Raw genomic sequence first — 26596 nt, forward strand, 5'->3', positions numbered from 1 at the left:
TTGTATGGAGCTGATACTTCGAAAAAAATTGACGGATTTAGTAAGGAGTTTGGACTTTTTAGAGTAGTAAAGGGGGTAGGGGTCATTGTAAAAATCTAACTGAATTACAGAATACTAGGTAAGGGTTTATTTTTCCAAGGTAATCCTGAAGTAGCCTAAATAGCCCGATCTTATTTTCTAGGTAGCCTAAATGGCTACCGGTAGCCGTTTGCATTTTTTGGTCGCCATTTGACCCCCAGAGGTAGCCTAAATGGCGATAATTCGCCTAATCTGGCACCACTGCCAATCATTACAGAAAACTGTCTTTGATGGTATTTTTTTTCGTATGGCAACATTAGTTACACCACGCGATTTTTCGTGAAACAGTGAATTTTCTGAAGGAAATTATTTTCACGAGTGAATCCTAAAAATATTTAAAAATGTTTGGTGGTGGACAACAGCCTATTTTAGTTCTGAGTAAGTGCTGGATATATGGTTTCCCTTGGCAGTTGTGGGAGTAGGAAATTTCATTCATTACTCATCTTTCTTTACAGGCCAAAACACAAAACGTGAGTCCGGCCGGAAGGTTCAGCTCGAAAATATCAATGCTGGGAAGGTATATCCTGGGATATTTAACGATTTTCAGTAAATTTACGCTGTAAATAACATGTTTCAAAAGATCTCATGTCGTTTGTTTTTGTATTTTAGACAATAGCCGACGTTATACGAACATGCCTCGGACCGCAGGCTATGTTGAAAATGCTCATGGACCCGATGGGAGGCATCGTGATGACCAACGATGGCAATGCTATCCTCAGGGAGATCACAGTGCAGCACCCAGCGGCCAAATCAATGATCGAAATCGCCAGAACACAAGATGAAGAGGTTAGAATTTCGCTTTCTTGTTATAACTTCTGACAGCTTGGGATTAGTCATAATAAAAAGAAATAGGGTAAACCACCCAATCATTGGCACTGTACCAATTTATTGGCATGCTCCAGTTTTTTAAGATAATTAAGATTGTTTGTAGCCAAACCTTATATTTTTTAGTAGAAATTGTAGAGTAATATCATTTATTACTCAACTGGCTACACACATTTTTTATTTTTTCAAACATCGCGGCGCTTCAACCATTTGTTTGACAAACCGGAACCTGTGCGGAAAAAACAATCGAAATATTCGTTTTTTACTAAGGTAAGAGCTATCATAATCTTTTTAAAAAATGCAAATCTATTTTGTTGTTCTTATACATAATCATTTTGTCTTATTATTGAATATATTAACTGCCTTTTTAAAACATTATTTTATAATTTAACCGCCAACTTTTAATTATTTATGGTGTGCCAACATTTGGTATGCGTAAAATCTGTTTATCCATTTTATTGGCACACATGCCAATAAAAGGGTATTTAAAATAATTTGAGTTTATTAAAAATTGTACCTTGTTTGTCTCAAAATTGAGTTTAAATTGCATTTAAAATATTTTCTAACGTTTTGGATACACCAATCCAAATGTTGGCCCACTGCCAATTATATAAAATCCATTTATTGGCACGGGTGTCAAACATTGGTTAAAAAGGTGCCAATAAAAAATATTTTCTTTTCAGCCACTTTCAAAGCCTTTCAAAGTCTTATTCCACTAATCCCCGTTGACAATCCCCGTCAACGGGGATTAGTGAACTTTTTATTCATTAATCCCCGTTAACGCCAATGGAGTTTATAATGGGGATTAATGAACTAAAAAGTTAATTAATCCCCAGTACGTTAAAAATAAAATACTAATGTAAGAATCAGGTACCTTCTATTTATTATTGAATAAGAACTCACCTATTATTTTTATTATCAAATTAAATTAAATTTAAGATTGATTACAATACTTTAAAAAAATTAACACTTACCTGATTAACCAAAAGCACTATGGATATTGAATCGTTATTCCCCATTCATCATTTAAAAGAAGATGGAAACGATTACATACTAATTTGGGCCAAGATGTAACAAGATAAAAATGGTGTAAATTAATAGCTTTGTAATGAGACTTAAATTTAATTTAATTTGATTATAAAAATAATCAATAAGTGAGTTCTTATTCAATAATAAATTGAAGGTGCATGATTCTTACTTTAGTATTTTATTTTTTAACGTAGTTTTCTGAATAAAGAAAAATAAAATAAAGTAATGGGGATTAATGAACTAAAAAGTTCCATTGGCGTTAGCGGGGATCAATGAATAAAAAGTTCACTAATCCCCGGGATTAGTGGAATAAGCCTTTGAAAGGCTTTAAAAGTGGTACCACGGTCTACTATACAATAATTCAGATTGAAACATCCTGATCATCGCTCTAAACCCGGTCCGTTCACAATTTTAACTGACGAGGAAGAACAGCTTTTTGTTGACTGGATAAAATAAAAATCAGTAGCATAAAAGGATTTTCGAAGAGAAAAGAAGATTTGATAAAAGTGTTTATGGAAAGTTTAAAAGCGTTTGAACTGATATGGTATGTTCGTATACAAATAAATGTTACTTTTCTTTTAAAAAAGGATTTTATTTTGTTTATTTCTATCATGAATTATCTTTAAATAGATGATAGATGATGTAGAATACTCTTTAAAACCTCTACCTAAGACCTAGCAGCTATTTTTCAGTCTTGCGAGCACAGTGCCAATAATAGGTAATTATCACTGCCAATAAAAGGTTTGGCTATGCCAGGAACTGGTATTTTGAGGTGTTTTTTTAAAAGGTACACTATATTGAATAAATGATTTAATTTATTAATGATAAGTACTTTATAATATTCTCCAAAGATTAAAAGACGAATATAAATGTTTCTTTCTTTGATAAAACATATTTTTACATGCAAATTTTACCGGTTTTGTGAAGTAGCTGCTTAAAGTGCCAATAATTGGGTGGTTTACCCTATGATTATTCAGAAAATTACGCTTTTTTATTAACAACGCATTTTATACACAAACTTCAATCTTCTGAATTTATAACATTACAATCTTGCTATTAAAAACACTCAAAAGTATCAACTTTTTCTGCAAGGTTGGCGATGGAACCACATCAGTAATAGTTCTCGCTGGCGAGATGTTGGCGGTGGCCGAGCAGTTCCTGGTACAGAACATCCACCCCACAGTGATCATCCGCGAGTACAGACAGGCCCTCGAGGACGCGGTGAAGCTGTTGCAGGACAAAATATCTGTCCCGATTGATCTAAATGACAGAGAGAAATTGAGAGAAGTTGTGAGTATCTTATACTTTCATCTTACTTTATGTTTCATATTTGTGGTTTATCTAAATTTAATTTTCATTTGTAATAGTTTAACTTGTGATAGAATGTTAATTATTTGTAACAAGTTACATTGAGAAAGCTAAAAAAATTTTTGACAGACATGCAACTTTATAACTAAAAAGATCCTAATTTTTTAACTAAATCCTCAAATATTAATTAGAATGTTAATGGTTAATAATTTCTACTGGCCATAAAATTGTGCATAAGCTGTAATTGCTGGAATATATCTGATTTGTTGTTTTTTTCAGATCCGTTCATGTGTAGGCACTAAGTACATTGGCCGCTGGGCAGACTTAGCAGTGGACATTGCTTTGGACGCTGTCAACACTGTCACAATCAATGAAAATGGCCGAGTTGAAGTTGATATCAAAAAGTAAGTAAAATTAATGCAATTCTAGCAAAGACCACCCAATTTTCAGATATAAAGCTACTAAATAACAGCTAATATCATTTAATTGGTTAATTAGGCATGTTTCATAAGAAGGCTGAAAAAAGAAATCGGGTTTATTGTGTTAAGCTGATGAGACAAAGCTTCTTATTATTATGATGTAGTCCAAAATGTGTACAGTGGGGTGTTTCCTTCCTTGTATTAAAGTAGTGTAGAGTGATACCTGACCTGCATGGCTTTTGGAGACTAGCCAAGACAATTATTTTACTATTAGCTTTTGTTGTGATGAAAGTTATGTGAGTAAAAGATGAGTGTAAGATAAACATGTATAAGTGAAACAAAAGTTCAGCAATAAATCAGCTATTGATTTATTTAATGGAAAAAATCTTCAGAATAGGATTTGAATTGTTGACTCTAGATTCCTAGAAGCAGAGCTATAATCATTGTGGGAATCTTTGTTACTCACTTTTTGAAAAATGAAAAATTTCAACTAGACTGTTGGAGCACTTTTTTTTATGCATAACATGGCAGGTATTTGACCACAATTGCACCTACTGTTAAGTGGGATGCAGTCTAGGATGGTACATAATAATATCTGCCCTGTAAGTGCCTATTCACTTACTGGTCAAGTGGAAGGTTGTGGCTTCAATTTATACCTCAAGCAGTTATTTTTCCTGTTTAAACTCTTAACGTAACTAACATCTTCATCTCCAGCTACGCTAAAATCGAGAAGATCCCCGGTGGGTCGGTGGAAGAGTCGAAGGTGCTGAGTGGTGTGATGATCAACAAGGACGTCACGCATCCCAAGATGCGGCGCTACATCGAGAACCCTCGCATCGTACTGCTTGACTGTCCTTTGGAGTACAAGAAGGGAGAGAGCCAGACCAACATTGAGATTCTGGGTGACCAGGTAATTAATTGTTCTTTGTCCTAGACATTTGTCATTATTTGGGGTATCCTCATACTGCGGTGCCAGGACAGTCTGTCCTGAGTTGTCGAAACATTTGTTTGGGCAAGTTCTAAGTCCTTGGCAACTGTTAATTACAGAAATAGACAAGAATTACATTGTTTTGAATATTCACTTGGCTACCGGCAAGCAACTGACAATCTAGTAAAGGTCGAGGGAAGTGCCTGGATGCCGCAGTGTAGGACCAATTTAAAACATAAAAGTGTCAAGTTACCAAAGAACTTAGCAAAGAGCTTGTTGATGACCCTATTTCACAAAATAATCTTATATTTCCTGATAAGATAATTTTTAGATTATGAATAGTGATTTCAAATCAAATATTGTGGATTTACCTAAAACCCATCTCCTATCTAGGAGATGAACATGAGAAAAGATTAACCATTAAGCACTTCCTGCTCTTATTTTTGCTTGGCTAAAGACTGAATGAAAGATAATGCCATATGGACTTTTGCGCCCTTTTATATAAATAACTAGCGGCCGCTCCCGACTTTGTACGCGTGGACCCCTAACGGGGTTAAATTTTGCAAATCTCGCCGTAAAAACCATCCTTGGACTTCAACAAATAAAAAATAATTAGTAAAATTGGTCCATGCGTTGTTGAGTTATGCGCTTACCAACACATTTTGCGATTCATTTTCTAGATTTTTTTGGCGGTTATTGCCAAATCGTGGTCAAAATTGAATTAAGACATTTCATTTCTCACATCGTCTTCTTCCCAGGACTTCACCAAGCTGCTGCAGCTGGAGGAGGAGCACGTGCAGAGACAATGCGAGGACATCATCGCGCTGAAGCCCGACATCGTATTCACAGAGAAAGGCGTGTCCGACCTCGCGCAGCACTACCTCGTCAAGGCCGGCATCACTGCCATCCGCAGGTCAGACATCATTGTTAGCTGGAGGAGGAGCACGGAGACAGTGCGAGGACATCATCGCGCTGAAGCCCGACATCGTGTTCACGGAGAAGGGCGTGTCCGACCTCGCGCAGCACTACCTCGTCAAGGCCGGCATCACTGCCATCCGCAGGTCAGTGGTTTTTTTAAAAAGAGAATATTAGTAATTTAAACTTTAATTAACTACACCGACGCTTGCAGATCGCCATCGCCGGCGCGATCATAGGCGCGTTGGTCGCGAGCGTTGAAGCTTTACTTATTTATAGGTCGCGCAGTCAGTATTAGTTTAAAGTTGCACAGCGTGCTATGGAGAGGGCTATGCTTGGTGTTTCTTTGCGAGATCGAATCAGAAATGAGGAAATCCGTAAACGAAATTAAGTCGCTGACATAGCCCGACGGATTAGCAAGCTGAAGTGGCAATGGGCCAGGGCACATAGTGCGCAGAACTGACGGCCGATGGGGCAGCAAAGTTCTGAAATGGAGGTCGCGTACCGGAAAACGCAGCGTGGGACGTCCACCCACAAGGTGGACCGATGACATCATAAAGGTAGCAGGAAAGCGCTGGACGCAGGCCGCTAGCAATCTATCAACATGGAAAACATTGGGGGAGGCCTATGTTCAGCAGTAGACGTCCTATGGCTGAAATGATGATGATGAACCTCTCATGATAAACTCGCTAAAAGTGCTGGGATTACGAGTGCGTTCACCACAATAGTCGAGCGGATCGACCAATCGGCCAGTCCGACAGCTTCACCACACATAGAGACTGGTCAATGGATCGCCTTGATTCTAAATCCCATTTAAGGCAGTCGAATTTTCAATATGTTAATAGTATTATTTACTGCTCGTTTCCTATACAGACTGCTCGATTTTTTAATCTATACTTATAATATTATAAAGCTAAAGAGTTTGTTTGTTTGTTTACTTTAACGCGCTAATCTCCGGAACTACTGGTCCGATTTGAAAAATTATTTCAGTGTTAGATAGCCCATTTATCGAGGAAGGCTATAGGCTATACAACATCACGCTACGATCAATAGGAGCAGAGCAATAATGAAAAATGTTGCGAAAACGGGTTTTCACGCGTACGAAGTCGCGGGCACAGCTAGTTAGCAATAACATTTTAAATCTTGTGTTCTTCACAGACTGCGTAAGACCGACAACAACCGCTTGGCCCGTGCTTGCGGTGCCACGGTTGTGAACCGTACTGAGGAGCTGAAGGAATCCGATGTGGGCACGCTCGCCGGCCGCTTCGAGGTCAAGAAGATCGGCGACGAGTACTTCACCTTCGTCACCGAGTGCAAGAACCCCAAGGTAAAATAAAATCGGTATAGATGCGGTCAGTTTTATTAGCGGTCATTGCAACTGTCATTTGGTACAAAACACGGCATATCAAACTATTCAAAATGTAGTTGAATGATTCTGAAACTTCCCAGTTATGACTTGGACAGGAGGGCGTTACTATCAATACTGGGTTATTTTAACTACTTTAGATACCATAGTGCAATAAATCAGATACTAAACGAACTAAAGCTGAAGCTTGATGTGCATTGTAGTCTTCTGTACGTTTATTTGGCACTTCTTGAATGCGATAATGCCTCATTGTGGCATTGTGCCTCTTCAACAATGTACGAATAAAAATGAGTTGGCAAGTAAGCTCTATTTAAATCATTCCTCCTTGTGAAATGCTTCCATTTTCCATAACATCTTTTTTAATTCATTCTCCATCTTATTATATTTAATCTTAATCCGAATGTTAGGTTGGCCATTTAACACCACCCTTCCACAAATTATCCGCCATCCCATGCCACGCCATCGCAACTGGAATGAAGGCTGTGCCTTTTTAATCAAAATCATTTATTCAGTTTAGACCACAAGTGGCACTTATGAACGTCAAAAAAGAAAAAAAGAAAAGGTAGCCCTTATGGGGCACTTCACATGTCTCCTTATCTTTTGGGCCCTACCAGCCTAATGGATTAATTAATATCCAATTATATTATGTCATGTTTGTTTCAGGCCTGCACAATTTTGCTCCGTGGTGCTTCAAAGGATGTTCTCAATGAGATCGAAAGGAATCTCCAAGATGCTCTACACGTCGCGAAAAATCTGGTGAGTTTAAATTACTTCGTATTAATAATTTTACTATTGTGGAAGCAGTCGAAGAATGAAGTATTTTTACTGCAGTCAAAAGTTTTATCAGTGTCTGATGAGAGATGGTGGTAGCTAGCAAGATGGACTTAAAACAAGCTCGTTTTAGTCGTAAATCGAGTAGAAAATGTTGCCATCATTGAGAATCGAACCTGAGACCTCCAGACGAACCCAGTTTAAACACGTGGTTTTGCCAGTAGTTTACAGAGACAGTTATATTTATATTCCTTGAGGATTCAAATCAAATCACTTTATTTGTATAAATGTGGGTAAAAATGATGACAGAGAATATGGATAAAGCACAAACACATTTACCATCACTGGCATACAAATATTTTATGGTATCGAATCAATATTAAAATGTCAGGACTGGCAAGGGGAGGCAACTTCTCTCCCTATCTCCCTAAGTATGCCCATGCGCCTAGTCATTGCGTCCCAATGATCGCTATCGTTTTTATACTTAACAGTTGGCACCCCTGGCGATTGACAGGACCTTACTCTCAGTGGCGCCATCTTGATGAGTGCAAATGCGATAGTCCTCCTACCACTTTAGCGCTAACCAGTTGGTGCCACTGTCTTCGCTACTAGCAAGTGATAGGACCTTACTCTACAGTGGCGCTAACTGGTGAGCGCTAAAACGATAGCCCTCATTGCACCGTGTCTGCGCGGTTTATTCACTTCGATTTTTTCCTTTACCCTTGAGTATGCTCATTCGTCTAGTCGTTGTGCCACCATTATATCTATGTGTATCCTCTTCAGGTGCTGAGTCCGCGCCTGGTGTCGGGCGGCGGAGCGGTGGAGATGGCGGTGTCGCAGGCGCTCACGGCTAACAGCGCGCACAACACGCCCTACCGCGCTGTTGCGCAGGCGCTAGGTAAGTTAACGTATAAAGCCTGGTCCGTGAGCACGTAGAATCCCGTCCAATGACCCCAAGCTACCCATCCTTATCGCTCGCGCGTAATTATATTGCTGCCGCGACGCGCGGCCCGCAGTGAGTGTGCGAGCGCGACAGCAACATAATTACCTGCGAGCGACAAGGATGGGCAGCTTGGGGTCATTGGACGGGATTCTCCGTGCTCACGGACCGGGCTTTAGATAATATTGCTTATTTAGTTGTTGATAAGACTCAAAATAGTGTGTGGTATCGGCAGAGTTGAGTAGGAAAACATCCACTCTTCCCATGGATGGATGTCGTGAGAGGCAATCGAAGATAAAAATGCGAACATCAGGTACCTTACTAACTCGGAGAGTGCAGGTGAAATCTTCTCTTGCCTTGTAAATAATCTGTTTATCTTACTGCAGTGGAAACTAAATTTGATGATGTCGGAAGAGCCAGCGAGTGAAGTAGATATGGCTGCAAGTGTAAACCGTGTAATTATTTTAAAAGCAGATTCATCGTTCGTTTCAGCCGAATGACGTCCACTGCTGGACAAAGGCCTCCTCCAAGGTTTTCCACAATGCACGGTCCTGCGCTGCCCGCATCCAGGCTCTTCCCGCGACCTTTACGAGATCGTCGGTCCACCTAGTAGGAGGCCTGCCCACGCTACGTCTTCCAGCCCGTGGTCGCCACTCGAGAAGTTGCCAGTGCCAGCTGCCAGTGTTGATTTATGGATCTGAAACGTGGTCGCTTACTATGGGCCTCATAAGAAGGCTCAAGGTCACCCAAAGGGCGATGGAGCGGGCCATGCTTGGAGTTTCCCTGCGTGATCGAATCAGAAATGAGGAGATCCGCAGGAGAACCAAAGTGACCGACATAGCTCGCAGAATTGCTACAACCAAGTGGCAGTGGGCGGGGCACATAGCTCGTAGAGACGATGGCCGTTGGGGCAGAAAAGTTAGTTGTTGATAAGACTCAAAATAATGTGTGGCGTCGGCAGAGTTGAGTAGGAAAACATCCACTCTTCCCATGGATGGATGTCGTGAGAGGCGATTGAGGATAAAAATGCGAACATCAGGTACCTTACTAACTCGGAGAGTGCAGGTGAACTCCTCTCTTGCCTCTGGTAAATAATCTGTTTATCTTACTGCAGTGGAAACTAAATTTGATGATGTCGGAAGAGCCAGCGAGTGAAGTAGATATGGCTGCAAATGTAAACCGTGTAATTATTTTAAAAGCAAATTCATCGTTCGTTTCAGCCGAATGACGTCCACTGCTGGACAAAGGCCTCCTCCAAGGTTTTCCACAATGAACGGTCCTGCGCTGCCCTCATCCAGGCTCTTCCCGCGACCATCACAAGATCGTCGGTCCACGTAGTGGGAGGCCTGCCCACGCTACGTCTTCCAGCCCGTGGTCGCCACTCGAGAACTTTTCTGCCCCAACGGCCATCGTCTCGGGGCGGGCTATGCTTGGAGTTTCCCTGCGTGATCGAATCAGAAATGAGGAGATCCGCAGGAGAACCAAAGTGACCGACATAGCTCGCAGAATTGCTAAAATCAAGTGGCAGTGGGCGGGGCACATAGCTCGTAGAGAAAAGCAGATTCATATCGATCGTTTATTGAGACCGATAGAACGTTGTAATTATTTACGTGCGCAATTTGACACAGTATTATACATCACTATAGAAGTCTCCCGTATAATAATAATAATAAACACATCTAAAGAAGCTCTCGCTGGATGGTTGGCTCAAGGGTCAGATGCAAAAGGCGGTGATCCTCAGCACGGCACGCATTGTCCGGAGGTTCCTCAGCCTGTGACCCTGACCACCGGTAGCTTGGGCCCTGCTCCGCTGCCAGCGGAATAACTATTTTTAAGTCTTTTTTTATAATGTATTTTTATTTTTTTTTGATAATTTACATTGTAAAAAAATATTTAAAATTAAGAATCAAAGTTAATAAAGAGAATAATAATAATGTCATTACAGAGATAATCCCCCGCACACTGGCTCAAAACTGCGGCGCCAACACGATCCGCACGCTCACAGCGCTCCGCGCCAAGCACGCGGCCGGCGGCGCCTGCTCCTTCGGCATCGACGGCGACTCCGGGCAGATCGTCGACATGGCCAAAATCGGCATCTGGGAGCCGCTCGCCGTCAAGCTGCAGGTCTGTACTAAGTAGCCGGTAGATCTACACTGGTCATCACAAAAATCGGCCCACCTACGTTTTACAGGAAAACTCGTTTCTACTGACAATCATGGTGCCCCAACAATATTGGTGTTATTTGAAAGCCCAATAAATATCCTTAAAGAAAAACACATTTTTTTTTTTAAATAAATGTGACTTGAAAAACTTGAAAAAAGACCTCACTTTGGGCTCACCTCTGGGATCAATTAGACCAATTTTTATGGTTATAAAACCAAATAATGATCTCACGTGTCCTCTTTAACAGATGGATAACGATTAATCCCAACTTAACAATTTTATAGCCATAAAAGTTGGCTCAAGCGTAACTACCTATTTTTTGAAGAAGTGACTCTGGATTCTTCTACAGACACATTTTTGGGGTAAAAACCTTTCCTTTAATGAAATGAAGTTTAGAACTAGGCTTTTAAATGGTAATATAGTATAGTAATATTGGTGAGAAGTGGGGATGCATACGTTTGAAAGTGCTTGTCGCGGGAGGGTCGATTTTTATGATGATCAGTGTATTTTTTTAATAAACAAAACACTGGATACATAACTTGCACATTATATTGCCTCATTTTAAATACAATTAATCACTTAGCATAAAAGCGGGCGGAAGGATACGCGCGCGTTTCTCGCATCTGACGTTTCTAGGATGACATTTACATTACTTACGTCAATGTCACCCTGGCAGCAGCTCATTGATTTTAAAGATACCGATATTTTAACGTTTAGATTTTTCACAACTAACAGTATTTATCATAACATAAATTATTATTATAACATAACAGGACATAAAAAAGAAAGAAACATCTATTAAATATTTTTTTTTAGTGGCAAATAAACCTCTCTGGGAGGTTTATTTCTGCCAATGTCGAGTGAAAAATAATAATTGACATAGTTATCAATAGAACGTGGGTGTTTCAGTTCTATTGATTTTTCATGGATTCCGTGGAGTTAAGTAAGCAGGTTTCGAGACGCCACTGGGGTCCAAAGCGGGTTGTTCATACGACAACCCACTCGACACTCGATGCGCGCTCAAATTCGAAGTATTTCAATGTTTTTTATAATTTATCACTTCACTGCACTTTAGAACACAAAATAACACCAAAGGACAATGACCAAAAGTGGTCCAAATGTCCACCACTAATGAGACCTATATTGGCTTATAGTATATTAAATAGTGATTAACTTTCAGTATGGGACGAAAAAAAATAAGCTGTCAGTAAAAAGTTATGATTGTTTGAAAAATTATAGTAGTTTCCGTGCTAATCTCAGGAACTACTGGTTTGATTTGAAAAATTATTTTTGTTATGGATAGCCCATCAAGGATGGTTTTAGGATAAATAACATCACCCTACAACCAATAGGTAGGGGTGGAGCAGTAAAGACAAATGTTGCAAAAATGGGAAATATTATTCAAACTATTTTCACGCGTACAAAGTCGTAGGCACAGCTAGTATAATATTTAATAAAATTCATCTATAACCCCGCGCCACATGCGACTTGACATAACATGCGTAGATTAGTCCAAAATGTGCAATGGATAGAATGATATCAAGAACATTTTTCGGATGAAAAGGTGAAAAGCGGACTTTTCATTCAGTAATAACTTTTTACTGACAGCATATTTTTGATTGCGGTTTGGTTATAATGAATCAGTATTTAATAGGCTATTTTACTACATAGGTCTCGTTAGTGGTGGACATTTGGACCACACTCCATACATTTTTGGTCATTGTCCTTTGTACACTAAAGTCCATTAAATAATAAATTGAAACCATTAAAACAGATCGACCATGCTTCCCGTTCAACTACCCTCCACGGAATCTATTACAACATAGCGTGACATAGACACACTCGGACGCGTGACATACCCTGACATTCTCTGACTTAGGCTGAGTTGCACCATCTTATTTTAACTTTGACAAACGTCAAAAATCTGTCAAACTCCATACAGAAAGCACCGGTTATCGTTATAGTTACCGTTACTTAGGTGGTGCAACTCAGCCGTAGAGGGACATAGCGTGAAATATCCTGACATAGCGTGACACTCTTTGACTTACGCTTCAACCACACCAACGCGTGCAAATCGCCATCGCCGGCGCGATCACGGCGCGATCAAAGGCCAATGACAGGTCGCGTCAACTGTCATAGGTCGCGTGAACTGTCATGGGTCGCGCGTTAGAGTGACATAGTGTGATATACCCTGTCATAGCGTATAGCGTGACATCCCTGACATAGCGTGACATCCCTGACATAGCGTGACATTCTCTGACTTATGGCATGGATGTATGGCGTACACTCGCCAGGCTGCACCTACGTGTTAGATTGACGGCAACTGCGATCAAGTCCAAGACTGGTATCCGGGTATTGCTAGCTATCGAACTGTAGATTAGTTCTAACGTAAGACATACCTCGACACACCGTGAAATACACCCACGAGGCCACAGCCACGGGTTCCTGCGCGTTAGGCGACTAGATTTATGATGATGGATAAGTTATCTCTCACTCTTCCCCCATCACCCGCTGTATCGCTGTCTCGCTCTAACACCATCTACTCCCATTCCAGGTGTACAAGACAGCAGTGGAGACAGCCATCCTGCTCCTCCGAATCGACGACATCGTCTCGGGCTCCAAGAAGAGAGGCGGCAACGAGCCCGCCGCGCCTGCGCAGCAAGCAATGATGCAGGAATAGGCGCTTACATACATACATAGTGTTCTCGATAACTCACGCTAGCTTATCACGGGCTGATACTCACACTTACTGGGCACAAGTTTATCTGTTAATCGGTAAAGTGGGTATTTTGAGTAACATCGTCGCTTGCCTCTCTAACTGAGGTATCTGAAATTTTTTTCGAAACTGAGTTATCTAAACCATCTTAATCAGTTTTAGAAGACGAATCGATCTGTCTAATCGCCTGAAAATTTTGAAAAATGTCAGTTACGTCAGTTAAAGAGGCAAGCGACGACATGACATGTGTGCTCAGTGAAGACACATGCTGATATTATTGAAGACTTCATTACGGACTTCATAACCAGGCTTAAAAGTTTGGCAAAAAGATTCAACTTTCTTATATTGGAAGATAGAAAGTACGCAGATATTGGAAATACTGTATCTTTGCAGTATGCAAAAGGATTGCATAAAGTTTCAGTTTGCATTGAACGTTTTCGCTAGTGAGTGCGTTAAAAAATCTATGAAGATTTTAGTTCTTGAAAGTATCCGCAAGGGGCGCTGTACAATCTTAGCGATGATGTTTCGTGTAAACTTGCACTAAGCACTCTGTTTGACCTATTTCTGTCTGTGACCCACTTTATAGTTTACTTATTAACATTTCAAGTCCTGCTTTAACTTCCATAGCTTATTAAATGCAGTTTCAAGACGGTTAAAGTTAAGTTTTTAACTGTAATAATTTGTCGATTAACAGAGTTTGACTAACGGTGCCCAGCTATACTTATTATTGACACTAAAGACGCGACAAAAGCGTCTGCGCGTAAGTAACGCGACGCAATTCATATTACGTACGTTTCGGTACGAAATATTTTTAAACTTTCTTACTATGATTGTATAAATTTTAAATTTAATGCAACTTATGTGGTATGTTATGAATATAATTAGGGAAGTTTGTTGCTCATTGTTAACGTAAAATCATCGTAAAAAATACTAACCAAAGACACCGTATAAAGTTTTTTGATCACATGTTTGGTGTGATGAAATTTATACCGTTATAATTTCGATATTAGTGTCAATTGTGAAACATCACTGTATTAACGATAGAAATGAGAATTTTGCCCGTGATTTTGTTTGTATTACAGAGCCTTCTATGAAAATCGTTAGATATTTGCGCTGAAGACATGACTGAATAATAAATTATTCTAGTTCTGACGTTGTTTAGCAATATCCAAGTAAATTGACGTGGATGTTGCTAAAGGGCTCACAAATTAAAGATTTATTTTTTCAATGTATTAACCGCTTGAGTCCCAGACGGCATTCATTAATGTCATAACAATTGATTATCTATTGTGTCTAGATTCGCGGGCCTTGAAGGATTAAATTGGCTTCAAATGTCTTAAGTTTCCGATTTTCTCGGCTCGATTAAGCTTTGAATAACTTTAAAGTGCTAACGTTGCCTTATACCGTGATGGTTTGTTCCGCGGAACTTCTTATTTCCATGTATTAAGGTTTAGTTTATTTAACTTTCTGTTATTTATACGGTCACACGTGTCTCGTCTTATCTTCACAAGTTTGTGCATTTAAGTTGTCGAATGTTATTTTAAAATGGAACAATAATAGTATTAAAGTTTTATATATGTCTACTAATATTTTTGGTTTTATTTATTAGATAAAAAGTATTTAACTGAGCAGATTTTTGTGGAGAACGCTAAAGGCTCTGTAGGCGTAAAATAACATACATGTATGACTCAAATTTATAGTGTGACGCAGACTGCCAATGCATTGCCTTCAAGATGTTTAGACTGGGTTGCATCAGAGGCCCAACCCCCACCCAGACCCAGTTGGGCATCATTGAGGCCCAACCCCCCCCCCCCCCCCCCCCCCTCCCCACCTCCTAATGATAGCGCAGTTAAAAACTATTTTACCCCAGGAGGGTACCAGCTGCGTTAGCGTTGGAGAATCCCTCCCTGGACATCCATGCTCAGGACACAACACACCTGAGCGTGGATGCCCAGGCCGCCCCTCGTACTCTGGGGAGGGCAAAACCGCGCTCAACACCTGGGGCAAGAGCAAATTTACCATGGCACCCCCTGCCACGCTGGCCGTGGACTTTTGCAATATCAGGGGCTTACACTCTAACCTCAATGCTGTTCACCACCACCTTGAGACAGCAAAGCCGGCCTTGCTTTTCTTAACCGAGACTCAGATATCGTCTCCTGCGGACACATCTTATCTCTCCTACTCTGGGTATAAACTGGAACATGCCTTTGTGCCTAGGGCCGGGGTGTGCGTGTACGTAGGGGGCAATATCAGTTCTCGACGCCTCAGCCACCTCGAAAGCAGGGACCTCTCCACCTTATGGCTCCGCGTAGACAGCGATGACCACCCCCGCGTCTACGCCTGCCTCTATAGGTCCCATAGCGGTGATGCCGAAACTGACCGACTCATTGAGCACGTCCAAATGGCTGCAGAATCAGTGCAGCAGCAGATCCCCTCTGCAGAGATCGTGATACTTGGCGATTTTAACGCCCATCACACCGAATGGCTCGGATCGAGCAAAACCGATCATGCAGGGAGATCTGTTCACGACTTCGCCTTCGCATATGGCTTGACACAACTGGTTACTACGCCCACGCGAATCCCAGATGTAGAGAGCCAAGAACCTTCACTGTTAGACCTTCTGCTGACTTCCCATCCGGATGGCTATCAGCTATCCGTTGGCGCCCCTCTGGGCTCCTCGGACCATTGCCTTATCCGGAGTACGGTGCCACTCACGTGCTCGCCGCGACCACGAGTTGCATGCAGTCGCCGCGTGTGGCACTACAGGTCAGCAGACTGGGATGAGATGCGGTCCTTCTTCGCATCTTACCCCTGGAGGCAGGTTTGCTTCACGCAGGATGATCCCAGCGTCGTTGCTGATCTTGTTGCTGATGTGGTGCTGCAGGGTATGGAACTTTTCATACCGTCTTCTGTTGTTCCCATTGGTGGCAAATCTCAGCCTTGGTTTAGTCAATCCTGCAAAAAGGTTTTACGCCGGAAGCAGGAATCCTACCAAGCCTGGGCAAATGCAGCGAGGCTACGGGATGAAAACACCAGCGCATTAAAAAAGGAGTTTAACTTTGCCTCTAGGTCTTTCAAAAGAGTCATTGCAAGGGCGAAGTCGGAGCACATTGGTAGAATTGGTGGGAAGCTAGAGCGTCTTCCTTCTGGAACTCGTGCGTTCTGGTCTCTTGCCAAAGCTATCCAAGGAAATTTCTGCACGCCATCATTTCCACCCCTGCACATGGGAAACGGTTCGTTGGCCCACGATGCAAAGGAGAAAGCCGATCTTCTGGGCAAACTCTTTGCGTCCAACTCGACACTGGATGACGGGGGACATGAGCCACCGATTATACCAAGGTGTGAGAGCTGTATGCCGGATATCCGGTTCCACCAAAGCTCAGTACGCCTGGCTCTATTTTCCCTGGATATCCATAAGTCGAGTGGGCCCGATGGAATCCCTCCTATCGTGCTGAGGACGTGCGCTCCAGAGTTAGCACCGGTTTTAACGCGCCTTTTTCGGCTCTCCTACCTCTCTGGCATAGTCCCGACCTCATGGAGGACAGCTTTGGTGCACCCGATCCCTAAAAAAGGTGACCGCTCAAATCCGTCCAACTATAGGCCGATAGCAATCACCTCCTTGTTCTCGAAGATAATGGAATCCATTATCAACAGCCAGCTCCTTCGGTACCTAGAGGCCCACCAGTTGCTAAGTGACCGACAGTACGGTTTCCGTGGAGGTCGCTCGGCTGGTGATCTTCTGGTCTACTTGACACATTGTTGGGCACAGGCGATCGAGACTAAGGGGGAAGCATTGGCGGTCAGTTTGGACATGGCGAAGGCCTTCGATCGGGTTTGGCACAAAGCGCTTCTTTCGAAGCTCCCTTCCTATGGGCTTCCCGAGAAATTATGCGGATGGGTCGCCAGCTTTTTAGCAGACAGAAGCATTAAGGTCGTTGTCGACAGCAAATGCTCAGACTCTATGTCTGTGAATGCTGGTGTCCCCCAAGGCTGTGTGCTATCGCCTACGCTCTTCCTTCTGCATATCAATGATATGCTGCAAATTAGCGGCATTCATTGCTATGCGGACGACAGCACGGTTGATGCCGCTTATACCGGCCGCGCAAATATCTCTCGGGAGAACGTCATTGAGAGCCGTAACAAACTTGTGTCCGACATTGAAACCTCCTTGAAGGAGGTCTCAGACTGGGGTCGACGCAATTTGGTCCAATTTAACCCTACAAAGACACAAGTTTGCGCGTTCACCGCCAAAAAGTTGCCGTTTGTCGTATCCCGCTGTTTCGAGAGCACTCCCCTAACTGCCTCAGCCAATATCGGAATCCTTGGTGTCGACATATCGAGCGAAGTCCAGTTCCGTGGTCATTTAGAGGGTAAGGCTAAATTAGCCTCGAAGAAGCTTGGTGTGCTCAATAGATCGAGACGGTATTTCACTCCAGCCCATCGTCTGCAACTTTATAATAAATAATAATAATAAATATCCTTGGACATTTTACACTGCGCTTCTAGTCCCAAACTAAGCAAAGCTTGTGCTATGGGTACTAGACAACGGATATAAACATACTTAAATACTTTTTTTTTTTGTAAATACATACTTATTATACATAGAAAACACCCAGTCCAATACAAACAAATATGTTCATGCACACAAATGTTTGTACTGTGCGGAAATCGAACCCGCAACCTCCGGAATAGTAGTCCGTTTCGAACCACTACACCAAACAGCCGACAACTTTACAAGGCGCAGGTTCGGCCTCATATGGAATACTGTTCTCATCTTTGGGCAGGTGCGCCCCAGTACCAGCTTCTCCCTCTGGACCGCATTGAACGGAGAGCAGCTCGAATCGTTGACTGCCAGGACATTTCGGATCGGCTTGACCCCTTGGCGCTGCGTAGAGATGTATCCTCACTGTGCATATTCTATCGCATGTATCACGGGGAGTGCTCCGAAGAATTATCCGGACTTATTCCTGCCGCCACTTTTCGCCACCGATCTACCCGACAGCACTTCCACCCCCATCACTTAGATGGTTGGCAGTCCACAACAGTACGTTTCTCTAGAAACTTTCTGCCCCGTACAACCAAACTGTGGAATGGACTGTCGTCTGCGGTGTTTCCGGACGGATACGACCTGCAAGCTTTCAAGAGGAGAGCGTATCTTTACCTTAAAGGCCGGCAACGCACCTGTAACGCCCCTGGGTCTGCGGGTGTCTATGGGCGACGGTAATCACTTACCATCAGGTGATCCGTTTGCTCGTTTGCCTCCTATCACATAAAAAAAAAAAAAAAAAAAAAAATCATCTTACTTTATCTTTATCAAAAATATCAAGTCTTGTCAAAATCCATACAAAACACCGATTATTATGGTTACACTTATGGTTAAAATTAAGGTGGTGCAACTCAGCATTATTAATGTTTATATCAATATGTTTGTAGTTTCACTCTTTGCAATTACATGAGTCCGCACCGCTCCACTATACCTGTAGTAAAAATATTATAAAAATTGTCAACGATTTCCATTTGATAAATTTCACCCAAAACTCAACAATGGGAAAGTGAGTCCAACACCTATTGACTGATTGCGGTTGGTTTGGGCGAGTCATTAGGGTTAACCCTAGCTGACCGATTTGCGCGACACGCGTTGAACGCATTGTTCGATAAACGACACTCGAATGCTCACCGTTAGATTGAGCGCGTTTCCAATGAAGTTTAGGTTTATGAAATCTATCTCGGTTATTAAAAAAATATGCATAACATTTTCTTTTTTTTGATGCAGTATCGTAACAATACCTGCTTTAATAAATAAATAAAAGTTTGTGTTAATGATACTGAACTGACTCAATGTTAATTATGATAAGGCAGATTTTTAATTTTATTTTTCTTGTGGGAGCATAATCGCGCGTTCTCAATGTTGCTTTGTCTATTTTGTTGTGTGGATTCTGTATTACAGAATGATGCTAAGGCAAGACTCCTTATTCAACTTAAAATCCAAATACAGCAAACCAATGTATAGCTCAATTAGTAAAACACATTCCACAATACAATGATGGTGTCTTGTCAGCGCATGCTATTTAAACCATTCGCTCGTGAATGTTATCTGCCTCCGCTAAGACTACTTTGGCGAGTTCGGTTACGGATATTTTGTGATCTAGAATCTTTTAGATATTCTGTACATTACATTTCACCACCATTCTAGTAGTCGTTTTACAGTGTCGGTAGTTGAAAATTGTGTTAAACTTACACCCGCGACATATGGTGGCCGTAACAGGACAGTGTTAACTTTATAATGAGTGATTTATGAAATACCTGTTTTATGTGTACTTAGCACTTTTATATCTACAAGTTATGTGCCACTGCCTCGGTATACCGACCGTCTGGTGAAGGTCTCGGGAAGCATCTCGATGCGGGCAGCGCAAGACTGGTCGTTGTGGAAATCCTTGAAGGAAGCCTTTATTCAGCAGTCCATGGAGTTCTTAGTTCTCTTTTGTTTAAACCGAACGAATAATGAATTTTCGTACATCCACCACCCATATATTTTTTTTTTGCCTACCCACTAAAACCCGACGGTGTCCTCCGGGGCCTTTCATACGAAGCTGCGCATTCGTCCGCGGCTCGGATACCCACCACCCATCCCTAGCCTGAACTGTCAATCAGATGCATAGATAACGTGGTACAATGGAGCCGGCGCGGCGTCGCGGCGCGTGACGCCGGCTGCGCAGGCGGCGGTGCGACTCCCGGCACTCCTGGCTGGACCGTGGTGTGGTGAGTACTGGTTTTATTATTTTGAAAAAGATTTTACGTTTTTTTTTGGAAGTTCACGAAAACAATACTTACCGGTAAAGTGTGAGGATTGAGGATTCGATTCAATTCTCTAACTCAGTGTTTTTCAACCTTTTACATGACGCGACCCCCCTAGCATGAAAAAATATTTCTCGACCCCCCGACCGTTTGCCTTTTTTTCATGCATTTTATAATGTTACAAAGATGTTGTAGGGAGCGAATACTTCAATTCATACAACATTTATGTATTTGCATAATTAGATTTCGATAAATGTATCTGTGTAACGTTATTGGTTTTTTTACTGAGGTAGTTTTTCGACCTCTCGCGACCCTACTATAGAGGCTTCGAGGGGGTCGCGACCCAGGTTGAAAAACACTCCTCTAACTAAAGGTTCCGGATCTGTGTACTATATTTAAATTTTAAAAACTACATATATTTGAATTAGTTTTGTCTTTTTTTAATTTTATTTTTTATATTTGCGTGAAATTGCGTAATGATCTGCGTGAAAATTTGAAGATATTGGTCTGCGCATAAAAATATTACCTACTCTGGCGAACGCTGTGCGTTCCATCAGAAGAGCATGCCTGGATTTTGGTCTGCGTTTGGGACAGCTTTTAGTGATAATCTTCAACCATTAGGAAAAGCTGAAAATGTGTTGTGTGTGACACAATTTTTTTGAAGTGCTACTTTAAATCCGAATAGGGGAATTCGCTATGAATAGTGTCCGATTCCATATTGCATGCATACGAAAGTAACAGATGAACTTTTAAAAGTTTTTTGTGTGTAATAAAAGCAGTGTCGAGATTAGATTTTAAAATAGCATTGGTAATGATAATCTGAAAATTCAAAATACGTTTGGAGACAATTCTTTCTATTCGCCTTGATGCGATGAGGGGTCAAAATATTTCTAGATGTTATTTTAGCTATCATAATGGTTGTGAATTGTAATCTCGTATTTATTTATTTAATCTTTGCCTTAAAAGGCATTCTCTGCCAGTTAAATTTCGAGAATTTTAACTAAACAGATATCGTGTTGTCTAATTCCGAGATTCAACTATGTATTGCGAAGCCAGCAGGTGACTTGCGGTGGGGAAAAGGCACCAATTTTCATTCATACATTTAAACATTTTGATCATTTACAATAAGATGTAGAGGTACTTCTTTTCGCATTTTGGTAGCGTAGCATACCTACACCGCACTTGCTACCGCTTTTTGAAAGCCGTACGTACAAGTAGGTAGTATCTCTTAACATTGGGGAATCAGTGGGATTCCAAAACCCAACAGCAGCCTCCATTTTCATCCGGTACAGCCCCTGTCGTGGTCCTCTCCACAAAATGTTCTCTAGGGACCTTTGCCTTGTCCCAAAATCCGCAAGTGCCTAACTAGGTCAGCCCTAATCGTTGACCCTTCCATTGTGAATCGCTAATAGACCATGCGTCTAACGGTGATCAATACAAACCATCTGAACTATCAATCGACAATAGCTCAGCATTATATGGAGCGGAACTGCTATGTCTGTCAAACTGACTCCTAAACTATTGTAGATTTGGTGGGAACTGCAAACTATTGTGTTCTATGGCTATAGTAAGTCTACATGATCTTTTATGTCACTTAGTCATTGTGGGATGATAGAATATTATTATGATAATAGCCGTTTTTCAACCATATGTGTCAGTGCTCGAAGTATGGGAGCGGAACGGGAGAGTGTTTCTTGACGGTCAAAAAAAGTCAGCGAGATTTCAGATTTGTATGCTCTGTCACATCAATGTCACGGTCCTCTCGTAGCGATCCCATACATCAGACACTCAGTTAAGCACTAAAACTAATGATAATGGTCCCAGCGAGATTTGAATCTGCAACCGCTGGTGTCGTAGTCCTGCGGAAACGCTTGGGCAGTTTGAATTTTGATGGGTTTGGATATGACAAACGTAATTGATGTTGGCAGTAGTGATGAAATATTACTATGAATTAAGTACATGCCTATAACTATACAGTGTTGAAATAATTATGGTTATTAGTTTTGGTAGATTTAATAGGCCTACATGTTGCGCAATACCAGTCGTACCTATGCCACTTTCCATATTATATAAAATTGTAAAAATTACGCCGCCAATCGGAACAATCAGGTTTCTAATTTCCTTGATTTGAATTTAAGTTTGTAATCTGTAAAGCCAGTGTCTGTAGACAATTTAAACTATCTCGAGGAATGTGATCCCTCCTCAGATCATAGTTCTATGATCTGAGGATCCCTCCGTTTCGTCTTCAAACTGCAAAACAGATTTCTAGCATATGTGATGTTTAAATGCACGGTTTAAAAAAAGTTAGAACACTAAAGTTCGGTGTACTTATTTGTGATGAGTTATAATGAAGCTTATCAATTCATCATCATTAAGGTAATGGCCGCTAAACAAGCGGCGCTGCAACCCGCAGTAAAATTGAATAGCGATCAGCATAAACATTGTCATTGCGATTCATATTGTTAGGCAAACAATCAATTTTGACCCTTATATTTTTAGGAATACGGAAAACAAAATGGCAATTTTCGCCGTACAGTCATGTGCGCAATTTTACTATTTTATTTTATTTTTTATTGAAAAAAATATCGACTTTTCTCTCCCTATATGTGAGACAATGCAAAGTCAGCTTTTATAGGATTCGATATCAAATCGAAATCGAATATTAAACTTGTCTACAGACACTCCCTTATTCTGTGGTTTTGCGCTATCAAACCATCAGATTTTTGTCATTCAAATGGATTCTCTACTAAACTAACAACAACTATCATTTCATAATTTTTCACCAGGTTACATTACAGTATTATGCTATTACCGTTCCGGGACGTTAATTATGTCCCAAAACAGTGTAGCAAGCGTAATATTGACCTTCAGATATAAAAAAACCGTCGCTATAGTAAAAAACGTATTGCTACTCAGTGATTGTATAGCAAGTCCACGAATATCAATAACTTAAAAAGTCCTCATAGGTACGAGCTTTCTCAAGTTTTCTGTAGGTACATAACGTAGTCGTAACCAACTCTAAAGATTGTTCTTGTTTCCTTTCATTCAAATTGGTTTGTTTCTACAATTTACAATTTGCACTTGACGAATCCTAAAATGCGGCAAAAGTTACCCAATTAATTAATATATCATTTTGTTTAAAACTTATTTTATTTTTGCAAGTAGGCTTTTAAAAAGCACTTTTACACGTTTGGTTGGGCCTAGAATCTGATAGTCATTACCCACTGGGTAGGCCTGTGTAAAATGCGGTAGTCGATTTACCTAGCTGACTGTACAGGGGCCACGCTCGGCTGGCGCGGGCTTCCGTTCGTGTCGCAGCTTCCGACGGTCACTGGACTCCCAAATGTATTGATAATGAGCGCTGGACAATATCCAGCGATGGCTCTGCTAGATAGCTGAGGGTAGATACATCTATTCTGTGGTATTTCCTTGTTGGATTGTAGATAAATAAAACTTTTTGCAAACAGATGCCTGGTAAGTCGCGTAACATGTAACGTCAACGTGCGTTCGTGTCTCGCCGGGGGCAGCTTTTAGTGTGATTGAGCAAGCATTTATTTATACTCAAGAGTCATAGATGTTTGTAGCATAATTTTAGCTACCGTGGCGTGGTAACAAACCAATTGCTAACTTTGCATACTTAGGTAGTTTGGTGCTAATTTTTCCGAAGATTTTCTTTGTTTTTTAGATCGTTGTTACAAATTACTTAGTTCTATTTTGTGTCGTAGGTATTGTCGTATAAAATAATTATTACAGATCGCATTAGGTATCATCATCATTTTAGCCGTAAGATGTCACTGCTGAACATAGGCCTCCTCTAATGATTTTCACTTTCTAGATTGTGTAGAGTGAGTGAGTAGAGATACGAGTCTTAAATTCATAAAACGACTAATTAATTTTACGGTATTGTTTTTAAAATAATTGTGACCTAGGTAGTTCAATTGGAATGTTTTTGTGTTTCAGATTTCCGCTACGATGGGGACGATGAAGAAACAGATGGTCGCCTTTTGGGGCTGCATCCTACTGCACGCCGCGGTGTCAATGGATATCCAACATGAATTTGAGAAGCATACCGAGGTAAATATCTACTAAGTAATAGATTTTTAAAACTTATTTGATACGAACAACACACAAAACAGCGTCAAAAATATGTCAAAATCACTGTTTTTATTGTACCTACTTAGTTTTATTCTCATGATAGTATTGACTGTTTAGCATTGTAGAAGTAGTCAAGGGTACAGAATAATAAATAGTAGATTTTAAAACATTTTGGTTAATTTGACTTTCTTGTATTTTAAGGTGAGCATCGCATCCGACACGAGAGGTCGTCGCGACGTCATCGAAGAGGAAAAGTTCTTCAACATCAACTCGGAAATTCGAAAAGAAAGCAACATGAATCACCAAACGCCCTGGATGCCCGGCCCCCTGCCACCTGACGAGGACCCCACTACGAAAATATCGCTCACCAACCCCGAAGTCAAAGAAGTGCTGCCGTTGTACCAAACCACTGAGAGAGTTACCGATAAGCCCACCGGTAGAGGCGCGAGAGCATCTAATGAAAACTGGATCAAACTGCCTTTCCCAGATCGTGACGACCATAGAGATGACATCCTCACTCCTCCCCAACCCTCCGGAGACCTCATCAATACGAGGATGCCTCGCGTCAACTTCGTCACCCAAAACAAACAGCTCGAAGCGTCCGAGTCCCGCAACGACAAGGAATCCATTCAGCGAGCTACTCGCACCGACGATATCCGAACCGAATTCGTCCGCCCAGGCGAAGAAACTAAACCTTACAAACCTGTCTATCCCAGACAGGCTGTTTACTACCCGGAAGAGTCTCGGCGACACTATTACGATGACAGGTTCTATCCCGCCGACGACATGTATCGCCGCGATCCCTACTTTGATTTATACGACCGCAGGCGGTACCCCGTTTACCCCGGGCCTCGCATCGACAGGTACGATGATACATACGACAATTACGTTCCGAGGAAGCCCAAACGCATCATCTATTACGCCCATTTACCAGAGGTCATGCGGACGCCTCCGAACGTTGATCTCAGAACTAGATTCGGCGTGGACCCTTACAGACGCTTCGATGACGATTATTACGCGAGAAACGGCAGGTACGACTACAGATTTAGAAGTAGATATCCCTACGCGCCTTTGAGGAAAGAGGAGAGGAACTACAGAGACCTCGCAGGCGCCGGCACCGTCACTAAAGACAAAAAAACCGACGATAAAGTTACGCCGACTCCCGTGCTGCCGCAAAAAGAAGACAAGTACAAAAATAACAACGCCAATAATATTAACAACAACAACAGGAATGTGAATGTCAACAGGAATTTGATAAATAGCCACCAGTACCACGATGGTTTAGACAGCTATAGCGACCAGCTGTCACATAAAACATTCCAAGATGTTTTGCGGCCTGATGACGGATATCTTCGATTTGAGGAGCCTCTATTTCAAGGCGCGGTAGAAGACCCGTATCAGAGGAAATATTAGACTGGTTTTCCCAAAGACTTGTCATAATTTCTGGCTCGTTTTTACACAGCTGAAAACCAGCCACAAATCTTGTCAAACGTCGATCACATAATTCAATAAGTTTTGCCTACATTTGTGTCTGATTTAGTATTTATTCATAGTTAAACTTTAAAAAATAAAAGATACAGATTGAACAAACTATTTGTGTAAGTCGTTAATAAATGTAATTACGCCAGCTCGTTTTAATTATTGGAGGGCGGCGAGTCGCGACAAATTGTACAAGTAATAAATTGAGCGTTTAAATTAAAACACGGGAGGGTGAAGATGAATTTCATTAAGAATTAATTAATGTCATTCTTAAACGGTTTTTGTTTTTCCTCGCGAATAAAAAACATCTGTCGAGATGTCGGGCGCGACGCGTATTCTTGAGGTAATTAAGCAATAAATTTTGCGGCTGGCAACATCCCTAGGTGGGGCAATTATACAGGGCGTTTAAGAAAATGGATGTTCACTGTAGCTACAAACCAACGTGACTAATTAGAATTGAGGGCTTAGAAAAAATCCTACAACGTGACAGCTTGTAATCAAGGGGATAGATTTGGCTTTTTGTTTTTTTTCGCTTTAATTCCAGTTGGATTAATGGGGCGGCCATAAATTAAGCGGCAATTTGACTGCTTTGGGGGCTGTAGATCGTCTACACGAAATTTTATGCATAACTCGCGCGTTTGTGTAAATATTTTTGTCTTCTTATTCTTTTTTTTGTGTTGTACCAACTTAGTCAAAAGTATTCTCGGGTACTTTATTCAATTGTGAAAACCAAACAGGGAACAAACAACAGTGGCATTTTAAGATCTAT

The 26596-nt window shown here is 41.3% G+C and overlaps 2 protein-coding genes across 2 annotated transcripts; both read left to right on the forward strand.

Moving 5' to 3' along the window:
* Positions 1-322: 322 nt before the first annotated feature.
* On the forward strand, positions 323-14521 carry LOC135079273 (T-complex protein 1 subunit gamma). The gene is made up of 12 exons (XM_063973888.1): positions 323-456; positions 534-595; positions 688-864; positions 3025-3222; positions 3520-3644; positions 4374-4569; positions 5346-5500; positions 6661-6829; positions 7532-7624; positions 8423-8537; positions 10525-10703; positions 13297-14521. The coding sequence occupies exons 1-12, from the start codon at positions 420-422 to the stop codon at positions 13420-13422; spliced, it is 1632 nt and encodes a 543-aa protein (XP_063829958.1). The 5' UTR covers positions 323-419; the 3' UTR covers positions 13423-14521.
* Positions 14522-24218: 9697 nt separating this feature from the next.
* LOC135079112 (uncharacterized) lies at positions 24219-25975 on the forward strand. Its single transcript, XM_063973710.1, has 2 exons — positions 24219-24327; positions 24550-25975. The coding sequence occupies exons 1-2, from the start codon at positions 24226-24228 to the stop codon at positions 25759-25761; spliced, it is 1314 nt and encodes a 437-aa protein (XP_063829780.1). The 5' UTR covers positions 24219-24225; the 3' UTR covers positions 25762-25975.
* The last annotated feature ends 621 nt before the right edge of the window (positions 25976-26596 follow it).

This window comes from Ostrinia nubilalis, chromosome 16 (genome assembly GCF_963855985.1).
Source record: "Ostrinia nubilalis chromosome 16, ilOstNubi1.1, whole genome shotgun sequence".
NCBI classification, from domain to species: domain Eukaryota; kingdom Metazoa; phylum Arthropoda; class Insecta; order Lepidoptera; family Crambidae; genus Ostrinia; species Ostrinia nubilalis.

Excerpts from the sequence above, each read along its gene's own strand:
- LOC135079273 (XM_063973888.1), top strand. The coding sequence starts at position 420 with ATGTTTGGTGGTGGACAACAGCCTATTTTAGTTCTGA. Across the intron at positions 457-533 it reads ACAGCCTATTTTAGTTCTGA|GCCAAAACACAAAACGTGAG; the intron begins GTAAGTGCTGGA and ends CTTTCTTTACAG. Across the intron at positions 3,645-4,373 it reads GTTGAAGTTGATATCAAAAA|CTACGCTAAAATCGAGAAGA; the intron begins GTAAGTAAAATT and ends CTTCATCTCCAG.
- LOC135079112 (XM_063973710.1), top strand. The coding sequence starts at position 24,226 with ATGGGGACGATGAAGAAACAGATGGTCGCCTTTTGGGGCTGCATCCTA. Across the intron at positions 24,328-24,549 it reads AATTTGAGAAGCATACCGAG|GTGAGCATCGCATCCGACAC; the intron begins GTAAATATCTAC and ends TTGTATTTTAAG.